Here is a 16,407-nt window from a genome sequence, read left to right as displayed (position 1 = left end):
GAAACCTGTGATTAATCTGATTAAAGATTGTAATCATTTCACAGCCCTAATATATATATATATATATATATATATATATATATATATATATATATATATATATATATATATATATATATATATATATATATATATATATATATGTATTTGTGCTATGCTGACTGTATAGACTGTATGCTCTGTAAGGTGTCTTGTGGTTGCAGTGATTCACAATGTTTTTTCTTTATGACTGATCATTTGTCTGAACCGGCCTGTAGGGGGTGACTACGAGGCATTAACGAAAACCGGTTAGGTTTTCGTTAATGCCCCCCCCACCACCCTTATTAGTGCCCCTCACCAAACCCCCCTCCTCCCTGCAGCTTCCTCTTGGATTGAAAATCACATGCCTAAAGGCCCAGAAACGTAAGGAAATAAGAAAATACAGACATGAGGGCAGCAGGCTCTCTGCAGGTACAGACACACCCATTGTGGCTCATCACTAATAAGAGAGAGGGATTCCTTTTGTATCCGTCTCAGTCGATGCATTTTCAGGAAAAATCCTTCAAAGTATACTCCTAACTGAATGAAACATCACTGGATATGTTAACAATCAGTTGAAATGATTCATTGGAACCAAATCTGCGCTGTAATTGTATTGTTCCTGCAATTGCTGCCAAATTACTCTTAAATTACGTGTAGCCTTTGCTACCCATATTTGGGATCTAATATCTCTCAGTGCGCTTCAGTCACCTCCAACTCTCTGCAAACGCAAATGATTTCAATGTAATTGCGTGTATAGCTATTAGCGCTCGCTGATCTTTGTGACTTGGACTGCTTTTGCAATCAGGCTCATTTGCATGGCGAGGGGGCAATTTTGCACCAAACGCGTGCATATTACCTCATTTGAAGACATGCAAACGCCACAGAAACGCGGAGAAGCTATTTGCCCGGCAGCACGGTTAGAGGGGCGTCTCACACGTGGCGGGTGATTCCGGGAATCACGCAGCGTTTTTGTGTCGTATGTGTGGAGGTTTGGCGACCCTTTGTTGAAGTCCCGCTCACTGGGTCGGGTTCGCCTGCCGTAGCCGTGCACACAGTTCTCCCAACGTAATGAGGGGTTTACTACAACATAACCCTGTTGTCTTATTTACATTTTAATCTTTATTTACACACTTACAGTATCATATTATCATAACGGATAGAAATTACACCCAAACTATAAGTATCAGACCCAGGCTCTTTGTCAAACTCAAATTCTTTCCCCCACAATTCCAGCAAAGATGATTGTCACGGTGTGGAAACCCTCCTAAAAACAACCCATTATAACCACATAAAAAAGTCAGAACCATAAAAAGCATGCAAATTGTGTTACTCACAGGTGTGACACACACACGCATGCTAATGCGCTCGCTCTATTTGGACTGCTCGCCTCTCCTCTCTAATCAATGCACGCACACATAGCAAAAAAACGCCTCCCATTTATGCAGAAGCACTCGATTGTAAGCCTCCCCACGGAACCAGAAGCAGGAACCAGCCAGCCTCCGAGGACCACTTGTGACTTCAGAAGACAGACCTTTGTACTGTGACAAGTTGTAAATCCCGTCTGAATTTTCAATCAAACTCAGCAAATGTGTGTGTGTGTATGTGTGTGTGTGTATGTGTGTGTGTGTGTGTGTGTGTGTGTGTTGGGGGGTTGGGAAATTCCATTTTTGTTCTGTGCCCACAGTAAAATGGCAGGCGGTATTGAAAACAGCCTCCTGTCTGTTTGTCTTGACATATTCCAAGACGCGGTTTGCAATACATCGCGAGGAGCCGCGAGCTAATTGTTTAGCATTGATCGGCCATCGATCCAGCATTGAAGTTTGGTTAGCGCCGATTGCTGCCTCTTTAATTCGGTTGCGGTGTGGACATGTTGCCCTGTTCCCCGTTTGATCTAATTCAGTCTGTCTCTGGAGGGCGCGCTGTGTGGCCTTCACTTCAACACACGGACCGCACAGTCCCTCTCTGTCACACACACACACACACACAAACGTCCTAATAGAGCATTCATTATTCATCATTATTAGGCTTTTCCTTTCGCACCATGAGCTGTTCAATGCATCTCGCGACTGTTTCCTTTCCCCCGCAATACATTATTCAGGGCAAAACTGTGCTTTTAGCCTCTGAGTATGCAAATCCCGCTTTTGATTATCATAATCAGCTGATGTATTAGAGGGAGCGTGTGTGCCTGTGTGTGTTGGCGTCTCGTCCGGGCGATTGTTTTGTGTTTTATTGCTTCAGTGCTCCACTCTGGTGGTGTATACTTCACATCATATTTTTAGCCGAAGGAGACGAGCTCGGAAAAGGCCACTGGAGGCTTAACTCACTGCTGTACATTTAAAGGGCAAATCGCCCACATATATGCCACCGCGTGCCACTGCAAAAAGGAATGGCTTTTACCATCGGGAGCCAAACGTCTGTGTGTGTGTGTGTGTGTGTGTGTGTGTGTGTGTGTGTGTGTGTGTGTGTGTGTGTGTGTGCACATGTGTGCGTGCGCGCAAAGGACAAAGAGCAATATGTCATCACGAAAGGGCTTTTCAAGCACTGTTTATCTTTTTCATTATTTTGCTATCGGTGTCAAGTTTTGTTGTTGTTTTTTGCCAGAAACGTAAAGATTGTTTAAGACTGTGATACCATTTAGGATCAAATCTACAGACATTATATTTTGTAATATACTGTTATGGAATGAGAGTGTTGAAAAAAACCTCTGTGGAGTCCATGGACAGTGTACACTTTATGCTTTATTAATGCTGTGTGTCACTGTGTCACTATAGTTTAATTATCTCAGCAAGTGTGCGCTTGCCTCACAGGATGCATTTAAATATTAACACCTGTGTGGCTGCATCTGTCAGCAAGTTGAAGAGAAGATGCCCTCTTTATGCTCCCACCTTCCTTCTCCTCCTTCCTCATCCCTCCCTCCCTCCCCCTCTCCCCTTTCATCCCATCGGACGCCACCTATCCTTTACTCAGCCCCGACCTCTGCTCTTTACCCTTGACCTGACCTTGCCATGCGCCTTCTCAGCTCCCTGGCGAGCTTCGTCCCTCTTTCTGTGGCATCCACCACCCACGCCAGCTGTTGGCCGAAGCTCAACAGTTTCCACACTAAAAAAGTGTTCAAGGGCATCAAGTAATTGATTTTTTTTTTGTAAAAACGCCATGGAAAAGCTTAATGCTGCTCTAATATTTTATGTTCACAAAGAACGAGATAACTCTGTTTTACAGAGTGCTTCAGTGTCTTCCTCCTCATTATTTTGGTTTCACAGTGTTGCTGTTTGGTTCACTCGTAGCTTTTATCATTGTTTCCAGCCTCAGCAAGCAGCTGTTTTCAACAAAAAAGCTCTCATAAACCCACTGAATGATGCCGACCGGCACCAAACAGCAAACAGCCGCCAGACGGGCAAGCTGGAGAACAGAGGAGAGCGTTTAGCAGTCAAAGAGCCAGAGATTCTGCTCAGGAGTGGAGACCAAAAACATAACTAAAAGAGACGGAATATTAGATTTCCATTCACAGGTGACCAGAAACACAACTTCCAATGAATGATAATGTTTGATCCGTGTCTGTTGGATGTGTCATTATACGGCTGTTGGACGTTATCAACACAAACAAGGTAACACTTTAGAATAACTACACAGTATTTAGCATTAGTGAAGCATAAGTAAGCACTTAATTCATCATTTATAAAGCATTGGTCCAACATGAGCACTCATTAGTAACTCATTAGTGTGCAATTCATAAACAGTTATAATTACACTTATATTCCTGATTAATAAGCTTGACTATTGTGCGTTTCATGATTGGGTTTCCATACTTTATAAATGATGGATTCCCAATTTATAAATTAAGTAATATATATTTTAAACCAATCATTAAAGACTTATAGATGATACACTAATAATTAAAATGTGCTTTATAAACATGTTTTAATATTGCAATTCATGATTAATTCAGTAGCTACTAGTCGTTAGTTAAGTAGTAGTTAAGTTATGTGACCTCATCTGAAGTGAAGACTTTAAATGACATTGAAAGGCCAGTAGTGCCTCAAAGCTAACAAACGTCTCAGTTATCTTCTCAATAGAAAAATAATTCAACTAACAACCAGTAACTACCTGAATTAATTAGGAATTGCAGTTTTATCAGAATCTAAATAAAGCAAATAAAACATATCTAGCCTAATCTCAATACCGGGCAGACACTGCCTTTTCGTTAGCTAGCGTTAGCTAACAAGGCTAGATGAAGATGGTTTCCACAGTATTACGGCTAAACCTGAGCATGTTAGCATGACAAGCACACGTTTTACATTAGACCATTTTTATTTTTCCCTGTAAAAAGCTTTGTACCTTGACTGTAGTCCGTCTTGGAATTAGGTTTTTTTAGGAGCATCACGGCTACACGGCTACACGGCTCTGCATCGCTGTACACACAAGCAGGTTCAATAGCTTGTTTACTTTTTGTTCAGCTATAAAAAAACATGTTCTCACTAAAATCCAATCAGTTCAGGATGTTCGTGCCAGATGATGTCATGACATTCCTTTTAGGCATTTCTGAGCTATCGTGTACATGACATGGATGGACATCCCGAAAACATAATACTTCATCATCAAAATCATGTTGCTTTGTTGCTATAGCTAGATTTTTTTTTTTTGGTGCTGGAATCCAGTCCAAGAAAACTAAAGCTCAGAAGCTTACCCAACAACCTAATTAACCAGCTCTCATGTTCACTAACATGGGAGCACTCCACACTAATTAAAGCAAGTATTCATATTTTAATTCAATACTTTGATGATGTCAAGCTGAGATTCATTAAAAAATCCTAACATACAACAAAGTGTGTCCATTGGTTGCTTTGACGTATTTCTAAGTGTTCACTGTTGCGCAGTGTTGCGCAACAGTGACAATTAACTGATGAGATCGGATAATTAGCTGCAAGTTTAAGCTTCACTCTGGCTACGAGTTGTGTCACCTTACAGCTCATTTCCCTCTCCCCTTCTGTCGTGAGACGTTTCCTCATCGTCATCCCCCTTTGCCTTCCTCTCTCACCCTGCCCTTCGCTCCCTGACTCATGGCCTCCTTCAGGGCCACGGGGAGAAGCGGAGTGCACGGTCCGGGCCAACGCATAAATATTAGCTCAAGGTCAAAGGGCTCAGGCTGGGCCGTGCATAGTCATGAATTCGACTGCTACGCGGCCTTTTTTACTTCACATGTTCCCTTTTACATACAACTGCTGCACCCTAGCCAAACACTACTGTCTCCCCATTGACATGGATGACCTTGAGGAGATAAAGCCCTATGGCCCTTTGGAAATGAACACCTCAAATAACATGACCAAAATGAGTCAGAAATAGCTCCTCAACCAGAAGGGATATAGGCATATTTCTGGTCTCTTGCGAATGGTGAGAAGCCGAAGGATAAGATTCCATTGCTCAATCCAAATCCAAATTTCAAAAGCACCAATAGCCCGTTGATAATGATGCAACTAAATATATTCCACTCCTCTTTATTACTAGGAGTGCAAATGTGATGTAAATACATTATAATATTCCATATCGTCAAGTTACAAATTAATGCACCTTTTCAAAAACACTAAAATAGTAATACATAGATTGGCTATTGATTCATATTCATAAATGAAGAGCTCTTAAACAGGTACATTAAGAACAGGGGAGCCGATGTTGCTCTCTGAGGTATGCACTGCCTCAACAAGCTGAAGAGAACAAGTCAACCTTCCTGGAGATGCTGCTGTCTCCTCCCTCGGGCTCACAGTGACTTCCCAGCAGCCCCAGCTTTACTGTAGTCCATCTCAAAGCTTGACATTACTGGTTATTGGGGACTGAAGAGGAAATGATCCAGAATCTTTTGAACACAACATGCTTTTATATTAGCACATGGTTATATTTTTTCCACAACTTTGTTGTTAAAATACTTAGTCTTTTATGGATTTTTTTAATGGATTTTATGAAGTTTTATGGATTAATAAAAAGCTGAAGCCCCATGTTTTCTGCAAAAAAAAAAGATATGGCTGCAGATATTTTTTGGCCTCTTTTAACATCGCATTTCATGTGACAGATAGTCCCGTAATATTGGAGGAAAGGACAACATCTCTAGATTCATAAATGGCAATTACAGTCACTGTAACTTAAAGTTGCACACACACTAACCCAAATGCTCAGGGTTATCTACATTTTTATATTAGGTTGAAAATGGTGTAGATGTATTTGAAGCAGTTCATATACTCTCAGAGATAAAATACTGGCATTCTCACATCTGGGGGAACGGTGCTTTAAATTCAGATGCTCGCTTTGCTGATTTGTTCGACATTATCCAGAGATGAAAAAGAGGCTGTAAGGAGAGAGGGGAGATTGAAAGCAAAGAAGAGAAAAGCAGGCTTTGTTTCCTTTGAATTCCATCTTTAATAGACTCCACAGTATCTCTTCTTTTCTCCCTCTTCTTTTCTTCTCGGTAGCCTTATTCCCTCAGTCATCCCATCTATTATTTTCTCCATGTGATCCTGCACCCACTCAGCACAGAAACACAGATTTCAATGGCGGCTCCACGGGGGCTTGCAATAAAAATGGTATTTAACCGCTCCCTCCATCCTGTCGCTCTCTCTCTCTCTTTCTCTTTCTCTCCCTTGCTCTCTTGTATTTCCCGCCATGTTAACCCGGCCCCGTCCCCTCGCTTGATGCCCTGCTTTCCCTGCTGCCTCTTTTCATAACCCTCTCTTTCTCTCTCGTGTCTGCACGTCTGCGGCTCGCTTCAGGCCTCGTTTCTGGAGCTGAGAGGTCAGCTCCAGAAACGTGTGTGATCTCCGCCCCTTCCTTCTCCCCCATCACCTCCCATCTCTTTTTTCTTAAACTGCTTCGTATGTTCCTCCCCCTCCGCCGGTTGTAAGCTATTAACCTTTCCTCACTTTCCACCACTCACTTTCTTTCCACTACCCGTCCGCTCTGTGTATCCACATGCCATTACCGCTGCCCTTAAACTGTCGTACATCCCCTTTCTTTCCTCACCTCTCGCTTGCACTCTCTCCGGTTTTGCCCCTTTTGTTTCCGCGTCATCCCTCCTTCGTCCTGGACGGTAATCTCGCGCTCTTCTGTCTTGTTATCTCCCCCTTTCTTCCCTCCCTCCAACACTGTAGTCAGTCTCTAATTGCTGTCTCACCCCTGCTGTGCACGAACCCTGAGGCTAAATGATGTCTACAGGGAGTGGAAGAGTGGAAGAGTGTAGGCACACGAAAACACAGAGCGGCTCGCAGTGAGATGTGTTTTTTTTCTCTTATCATTATTGATGAGTTCCTTGTCAGGAGGTGTGTGTTTACAGTTGCTGGCCCTCTTATTGACACCGTCTCACACTCTTTTTTATTTTTCTCGCCTGCATGACTCCGAGCCTTTCTTCTCTCTCCTGTTTCATAAAGGACCCCTTTTATCTGACTCGTGTTATTTATGACTTTGAAAGCCTTCCAATCTTTTTGGGGTTTTTTTTGGGATGTGTTTGTGTCACATATATGATGTTAGAGTTCACAAGAAGTTGTGTGTTTATGTGAGGGCCTCTGATCGGCTCAGGGGAGGTTGGAAATAAAAGTAGCAGTACCACAGTGAACATTGTTAGGAAAGTTTCAGCACTTAAAGTTTCTCAGGTGAGAGCTACAAAAAGAATTATCTGCAGCGTGTACCTAAAAGTAAAAGGTTGGCCACCAATTGCACATGTTGCCTGCTAATAATTAAACAGTTGTCAATTGATACCTTCTCATCTCTTAATTGTAATACTTAGTATACAATGCTGATCAAATTAGTGGAACAAAGGGGTTCCCAAGAGCGGTCACGATATCCTGCCAAATATGAATCAACCTCCAATAACTCTTCCCATAATGCAATGGGAAGAAACGTCACAAACTCTATTTGTAACGCAGACACATGATATCAGGATTATTTTCTCAAACTTTAGGAATCTCCTTTAGAGCCACAGAAGAAATGACAGCGCTTCATCACAGGTTAAGAATCATGTGTGAGTAGTATATATGCAGAGCGACAACTTCCACGCTACTTTGTCATATATATATTATGTTGGATTAGCACTACAGATGCATCCACATGTTAGCAGCATTTTAAAGTGCAATTTTTGCGAAATTCAACCACTTAAAGGCATCAGCGTCCTATCTTCTGCAAAACTAGTTACTATAGCCGAGAAATGAATGTGAAATAATAGGTCAAACATTCCCCTCTGAAATGTTACATGAAATATAAATCATCAAGTAAAAGCACTTAACCTCAACATTGCATGGGAATGAATGGAGTTAGTTACTTCCCACTAATGGCTGAAAGGGTCTCTGCTGTGAGCGAGCATCAAAGAAAAACCGTCACGTGCACGCGCACATTGCACACTCTCCAACACCAGCACTTAACTTCCTCGCCCTCTTTTCATCACGCCGCCGAGTTCCTGCGAGCGCTTTTCGCAATATCATGTGTGCGCAGGTTGCAGCCGCCGCGGGCGCCGCACAAAAGCGCGGGGAGAGAGCGGTCAATAACTATGTCATTCGCTTTCTCGATGCCTCCGGGCTGGAGCAATCTTTCAACTGCGTTTTGCAGAGGAATTTCCAGCAGTGACTGTGAATGAATGATTCAACACAATAAGAGAGCTAAGTAGCGCCGCACCTTGGGAACTGGGCGCAATGGTATTGGAGTGTCAGGATGCGAGCCTGTTTAATTACCGACTCGCAGCCAAGTCTGCATGTTTAATGTCTGTAATGTGAGCGCAACAATGTTAATTGTGTAATACAGGCGTATTTCACTAACTATGAATTATGTATGTTTATGCCGATGTTAATGATATGCTAATGATGATGATCGCCCCGGTCCGTTTCCTGTTGCACTGGCGAATTTACATGATGCGCGTTCGCCCACGTGCCAGGTAGTGCTCGCACTTGTTATGAGAGGTGAACCAGGGCGAGATAGAGATGTTCCTCCCAGAGAGGCAGAGAGACTACTGTATATATGTCACGTTGCCTCCCCACGCGAGGTGTTAGGGAGTTTGCATTTCAAGAGGAGAGGAAGAAAAGCTAATCAGAAAGTGGTGGGGTTTTTCTTTTCTTTTTTTTCCTCCTCTTAATCCAAGCTCTGCTGAGGCGTCTTTTCTCCTCGAGAAAAAAAAAAAAAGTGTGTTTCTTTTCACATTGCCTCTGCAATCACTTGAAACCCCATTACAGACCATGTGACAGCATCAATTAAATTCACAATTATCATGGGGCAGAGACACTTCAGCGTGAGAAAATATAGTAACATGGCATCATCTGCGAGTCTGTGAGCGAAAATGTGCATATGTGTGAAGGGATGGAGAGAGAGAAAGATTTTTATGCCCCTTTTAGGCAACTCTTGAACCTGATCGACCCCCTGAAAAGAAGATACTTCAGTAAACAAAAACTTAGATCTTTGATGGTATCAGGAGATTTCAACGGCCACTCCAACAACCTTGACATCGGACAGCTAGCGACTTATTGGCTGCCTCTATCGCGCTTTCAACAAAAGTGCTTATAATATTCATGCAAAAATGATACTGTGGTGTGTCACTGCGTCCACAAAGTTGGCCCACATCACTTTACTAGCAGCGCCTTTGTCTCTCATTGACATCACAGATTAGAGCCTTGGCTCTTGTTTCCCGGCTTTGGGAGAGATTGATCCAGACTGAACTGTCCCGATATCACAGGAAAAGAGAAGAAAGAAAAAATACGAGCATGAATCAGTGTCAGGGGGCGATTTTTAGAAATAGAGGCCACAAACAAACACATAATCACACCTTCAGATGTGCATGTTTTGTGTGTCCTGAGTGCGTGCGAGGCACAACACGTGTTGTGAGTCACAGGCGAGAGCGTTTGCAGCTGATTGAGCCGGAATTTGGATCGTGTTGGATCTGGCAGGTGGAGCCGCTCGGGCCAGTACAGTCCATTTCTTCACGCTCTGCATTGCTCTATCTTTTTCTCTCTCTTTCTCTCTCTATTGAAGCACAATCAGGTCCCTGAAAAAAATACAAGGCAGCGTGTCCGTATTGATCTCTCTACCTATAGCTGCTGCGCCGAAGCCGAGCAGGGAGATTAAAAATTCATAAGCGTATTAAGATCTATAAGAGCATTATTCATGTGTGCCGTCACTGTCGGCTACAGTAGGGTACTAATCATGCACATCTCTGGCACCAGAGCACTCTCTCACACACACACACACACACACACAGTCACAATAGCGTTCTGGGTGTACTCCAAGTGTCAGCACTATCATATGGGCACGTGTGTGGCCTGGCAGTGTTCCCTCCTTGAGTGCCATACAATGTGCTGGCACAAATACCTGCTTGACACAGCAGATTGGCACTAATGGCTTTACACACGGTACCATCTGCACCCTGGATCGTGGGCTCTTGCTCCTTCACCACGGCGATCCATAGGATTTAGCTCAGACCGTCATCAGTCATCGGGCAGAGGCAAAAAATAGCCAAATTAAATGTTGGCTAATCGTCGGCGCACTCAGGGAGGCTGTGCATAAGGGCTGCAGGCTGCTGTCCAGCTGTGTGCGCCTGGATATTAAAACTTAAAAACACAACGCAAACTGGGCCTTTCTCTGAGCCGAAGCTCCTAATCACCGGCGTCAACTTCTAAGGCTGGGACCTCCAGCAGGCTGCAGCAGTCACACAGGGATCATTACTATTCATTTGCTCAGCAAACTGGCCACACAGGTTTATAAATTAGCTCATTCAGACAGTTGCCACATGCTGAGCACCAAGAGGGCAGACATTACAGAGCAAGAGCTCCGAGACAGGCTTCTGTCCGGTCCACGTGACCCCTTCCGAGCTCGTCTGCTTGCTTCGCTTCAAAAAGGAGGAGGGAGAGTGGCGTCGGGGCGCTGGGGGCCAGACAGGCCCCCGTCAATGGTTCTAATAAATTACAGAGCGGAGCAATAGGACTACAGCCCGGTGTGTGTTGTGCCGGGGGAGAACGCGATGATAAATCCTGTCAAAGCACGTGTAAATCAGTCTGAATGGAATAGCATTAGCGGGACCTTGCAGACCTCTGACCGTGAGGGAGGAGAGCTGACAGGTCTGACCTACAGGGAAATGAGGGGACGCTCGGACTACTCTTGCTTTCTGCCTTGGGGTGAGGATCAATGGTGGAAGGGAAAAGTAAAGCCATTAATTCTCCTGGATATGTCAATTTCCATTGGTGGGTGAAGATCGGTCGCGATCATGACTAGCCCCATGGGCACAGGGGATCTTGGGCTTTTGTTGTGCCTCAGTAAACCATTGATTCACTGAAGTCTAACTGCTACCTGGAAAGCACACACACACACACACACACACACACACACATAAATCCGGGGGGCGTGACTGTGGGGTTGAATTATGCTAAGCATCTTTTGTATGAGATGTGTACCCGAGAGAAAGACTTGAGGTTGAATAAGCCATGTAGGAGACTTGTAAGTGTGTCTTAAATATTCGCAAAACAGTTCACAACCCTTGTTAAAGATAAATTATTGATATAAACTTTTTTTTTTCCTTACCCGTCCGATGAGCACAGGTTCAGGCCCGGCGTATTCTTCGATTACAAAGAACTGGTTCCAGATCCAGCTCCTCCTGGTGCGGGAGCGCGGCCCCGTCCCTTCCACGCGATCGCGCACCTCCTCCGCTTCTTCCTCCTCCCCTTCCTCCCCTTCCTCTGGCTCAGCCTCTTCGAACACGAGGCCCTTCCCGTTTTCCGGATCGGAAGAAACTTGCATCCCGCCGTCTTTGCCGCCCTGGCTCCACTCGGGAGCTGGGTGGAGCCTCAGGACATGGCTGCTGTTGACAGGTCGCTTGTCTTCATCTGCAGGGTACTGAGCTGTGCTGAGTTCTGTTTGAGCAGAGAGAACTGACTCCGTTAATGGGTCTCTATTGGGATCTGCAGCTCTGTTCCCCGGTCCAACTCCCAGGGGTTGCACTGTCAGCGCAGGCGGTGGAGAATCATTTGTTTCAGAGGGAACATGCGGCGGGAGATGTTTTGTCAATGGAAATGGTGGTTCTGTTTGGCTAATCGTCGTTTCTTTCTCTGGGCTGAGACTGACCTCGCTCCGAGGTGTTGACAGTAAGCGGACGAGGTGTTTGCTCCTGCTCTCGCCGCCATTGTGCTTCCCCAAGTTGCCCTGCCCTTTACTTAAAGCTGGGTCCACATCACTTAGTGGACTAATACGATTGTCGGCTTCCTGGTCTCGATTGAGATCCGGGGTGGTGACTGCGCTTAAATAAGGAAATGCGGTCTGATTATCAAATCCAGCATGAGGCTGAGTGACAGCCATATCTTGTCTCGGCACTCTCTGAGCCTCCAACTGTCCGTGATTAACGTCAATCAAATCTCTCTTCCTGCTCCGGCTGCCCTTGCTCGCAAAGCTCAGGCTGGGAGCGCTCTGCATTTGGGAATTGACGATCCTAACTAGGTTCTCTTTCGACAGCAGCTTCAGAACCCCGTAGCTGCCGGTGAGGTTCAGCTTTCGGTTTGAATCTATACTGAATCCCTTTCCCGGCACACCTGTGGTGTGGACATTTAAATCGGGTCTGGTTCTGGATCTTAAGCCTGATTTGAACCGGGTTTTGTTGGTGTGCGGATCCGGTTTATGGTGGATCGCAAACGTCTTCTCGGGCCTTCCCGTTCTAGCGGGAGTCTCAACATTCTTGGTGTTGTTCTTGACCTTCTTCACATCCTGGTTTAACTCCTTGTTACTACCTAATATGTGCAAAGTCCCTTCTTTTCTACTGACAGAGTCAACCTCACGCTTGGGCTTGAAAGCTTGCCTCTCCTTGTTAGCTGCCGGAGGAGCAGCGTGACTCTGCAACATTTTGGAAAGAGTGAATGAGCCAGGGTCACCCGTCTGCTCGTGACTAATCAGGTTCCTAAGAGTCACCACTGGCATCGCATTGGCGTCCACGCTTGCGTCCCATTGGTCCGCGGCTCTGCTCTCCCCTAGCTTCAGCATGTGCGATCCACCCACTCCTCTCCTCCGTACAATCTTATTGGCCGAGGCAACTCCCGCGAGCCCCTCCCACAGGCACATGGAAACCAACAGGAGCAGATTTCTTGTAATCATCTTGTCTTGGGCCGAGATGTCCTAATTTGAGCAAGGTTTGCTGTGAGGCAGGTCTTGTTTTCCAGTTGTCTTCATTCTCTCTCCTGCTTTCCCTCTTTTTATGCCCCACCTCTCACTCTCTCATTCTGTGCCCTTCACACTGAGTTGGAGGGCGGATGTCAGTCACTCCTTCTCCCTCTTTTTTGTTTTTTTCTTTTCCCTTCTCGCTGGCTAATATCTTCCTCTATTTCACCAGGCCTGCCTCTGTTGTTTTTTTCCCACTGCTCTTCCGTGGCGTCTCATTCAGTTTCCCACGGAGGGTTGGACACCCTGAGAATAAAGATAAAGATAATTAAGTTAAAACTGTAATCATTGCACTGCGTTAATTAAAAGTGGAGCGGCGTAGACAGGTACAGGCAGGACAGCGCTTTGAGCAGAACAGCAATCACATTTTCACTAGCACAGAGGGGCTTTTTGGGCCCAGAACACACACCCATTTATACCTCCATAATGACCCAAGTGTTTTTCCTCATATCTATTAGATAGACGGCGACAAAGTTATCATCTTACATGGAAAAAGATAGGGCAACACTGTGAGAGAAAACGCTCTGAGCGGCTATTAATGGGAACAACTGTCATGGATTTAAAAGAAAAGATGTGGACGGCAGCACAGAAAGGGACCAGCTTGCTTCATATCACTTTGATGGGTGATTAATTAGCAGGATTAATATTGTGCTTTGATCAGTCAGAATCCCAACACAAGCGCGCAAGCTGCAGATGCACTTTGCTGTACCCGGCGCCTTGAGTAATGTGAAAGGGTCCTTCGGCTCTTATGCATCTGACTCACGCTTTTCAGCGTGTCTCTCGTGCACTCCAGCCTCAAATGGAAATCCTACGCCATATGAAAATGTCAGATATCAATCAGTGTGCTTGTTTTCAGATAAGAGCGTAGTATTTCAGTTACCTCAGTCTACACGTCTGACAAGTCAATAAGGTGGCTAAGTGCCAGTTATGCAATATGTTTATTATTGTTATGCAGAAAAAGACAGGAATGAACATGTTGAATAAAGAATTAAAAGAAATTTAAAGGAGCACTCCAGCACTTGAACTTCCATAGCGTTTAAGGACTTTTATTTACTGTATGACTTTTAGTCCCTTGCATGAGTCAAGCTCAAAATAATGGATCCATTTCCCATATTCCAACTCTATGTAATATTTCTCCCCACCTGGTAAATGCCCACATCTTTCAAACTCCAAGTCCCGTGTATAAAAGGTGCAAGATTCGAGATTGGGAGCATTCGGACTGCCTTTAAACGGCTTTGCCAGTGGCCAGTGGCCCATGGCGACCCTAACAGAGCTGACGCCGTGTACTAGACGGGTAACCATAGAGCAAGTACTGCGCTTCTAGGCGACACTGTTGCTCTGGATGCCGTAGTTAAATGTAAGGGTCGTATGACAGCGGTGCAGAGCGACCTAACCGTGAGCTAACCAGTGGTGCACGCCACGTACACTAAAAGCTTGTGCATTCGGCCTCCGTGATGTCAAACAATCACACAGTTTATTCTCTGATCAGATAGACATAACCCAGACAAAACTAGATCTTTACGTAACAAATCATTGTTTGCCGGTGTATTATTGTTCAGAATGTTAAGTACAGCTTCTTTAAGCCACCGTCAAGGTTATTTTTCTTTCACCTCAGAAAGCTTGGTTCATAACCACAGAGGACAGCATGCAACTCTTACATGTTGAACAGTGTTCTTCAATGGCTTTTTAAATTACATTTCCCTGTCAACAAAAACCAGCTAACTTTGTAAAACTGTAAACTCAATGTTTATATATATATATATATATATATATATATATATATATATATATATATATATATATATATATATATATATATATATATATATATCGGGCAAAACTTGTGTGCTATGGGTTAAGTAGTTCCAGTTTCATCTGGTCCTGTGCAGCGTGGTGTAGCTGGCGTATGACACTTGCTCCACTGTGGCACAGACAGACCCTGTCAGCACATTCGCTGGGGCATGACTGAAGTTAGGATGTTCCTCCTGGAATACTTTTCACCCTTTTCGTCTCTCTCATCTTCTCCTCAACGTCCTCAACCTTCTCTTTCTGTCTCTCTTTCACTAAGTAAAGTCTTTGATGACCAGTAATGGGAAAAAAGAAAACGAGGATCCACCCTTCCTCTGCATTCTCTTTTCCCACCTCTCCCACTCACCACCTGTCTCATCCTCGGGCCTATCCATCTCCCTAAATCTCCCTCTATCCCTGCTCTTTAACCGACCATTGTTTTAGTATCCTGTCCTCTAACCGCCACTTGCTCCTATCCTCTTTTCCTTCCCCTCATCTGTGTCAATCACAGCCCTGTCACGGCGTCCCTCACCCTCTGTGCACTCTGAGGCACCAATCAATCAGCCAATCCCTTCCTCGGCCTTGGCACATTGGAAGTGACAGGTGTCTCGCCGGCTACCATCTCCACGACGGGCTACGACGCCGTAATTGGGCCTATACATCTAGTCATCGAATCATAAAATGCGGCAAATGGGATGAATCGGGGAGTTAGGGAAGACCCAGCGGCGACATGCTGGCCAGAGATTTACAGAATAAGTTATGCATTAACATCACGGAGGCCGGCGCGGGAGGTTGTGAGGCCGGGTTTTGCTGAGCGTTATCTCGGATGTACAGCATGAGGAGGCGATCGGGGTGAATTCAATCACGGGGCTCCTCTCTCTCTCTCCCAGAGGAACTTATCAGCGAAGAGTTTGATGGCCAGGCAATCATTGCCACGGGCACCTTGTTAACAGGCCCGGGGCAGGTGGCAGCGCGCGGGGCGAATATCAACACGCCGCCGTTGCCAGCTGAGCTCAAATTTGAAAACGTTTTCTTCTGCACGGGGCGTTTTGTCAATGCGAGGATTTCTTTGAAGCGCTGTTGAAGCAAGAATTTAAAAGGACAGAAAAAAAGAAAATGCTTTTATGCTTCGACCCTTTTATCTTTTACACCATTTTCCCGAGCCGAAAATTCCACTCGGAGCAGAATCAAGGCATTTCTGTGGCATATTGATCCGTGTCGCAGCCTCTCACACTGTGTGCCGTGGCCGCCTTGGGGGAGGGCTATTGTCGTGACATTACCCAGGGTGCATCGGACTGTACAGCAGTAAGTGAAGATAATTGGGTGCTCTGGTTCGTGGAGCAACGGAGCTCATACGTCCTCATTAGAGTTTTATGTCATGTAACGTGCCAAGATTGTTGTTTTCATGCATTGCGGAAGCAGCTAACGGGGATTTCACCTGTGGCC

The 16,407-nt window shown here is 45.0% G+C and overlaps 1 protein-coding gene across 3 annotated transcripts in view; it reads right to left on the bottom strand.

Moving 5' to 3' along the window:
- The window catches only part of LOC137802578 (cadherin-18), a 128,354-nt gene that overhangs the window by 67,641 nt on the left and 44,306 nt on the right, over positions 1–16,407 (bottom strand). For all 3 annotated transcript variants that reach the window (XM_068600552.1, XM_068600560.1, XM_068600570.1), the window contains exon 2: positions 11,554–13,419. In XM_068600552.1, coding sequence (XP_068456653.1) covers positions 11,554–13,110 — 1,557 coding nt within the window. In that variant the 5' untranslated portion in view covers positions 13,111–13,419. The remainder of the gene's footprint in view (positions 1–11,553; positions 13,420–16,407) is intronic.

Source organism: Clinocottus analis, unplaced genomic scaffold, assembly GCF_023055335.1.
Source record: "Clinocottus analis isolate CAN_PGR_092001 unplaced genomic scaffold, fCliAna1.0.p SCAF_11, whole genome shotgun sequence".
NCBI classification, from domain to species: domain Eukaryota; kingdom Metazoa; phylum Chordata; class Actinopteri; order Perciformes; family Cottidae; genus Clinocottus; species Clinocottus analis.
This window is presented reverse-complemented; position numbering and strand designations above follow the sequence as displayed.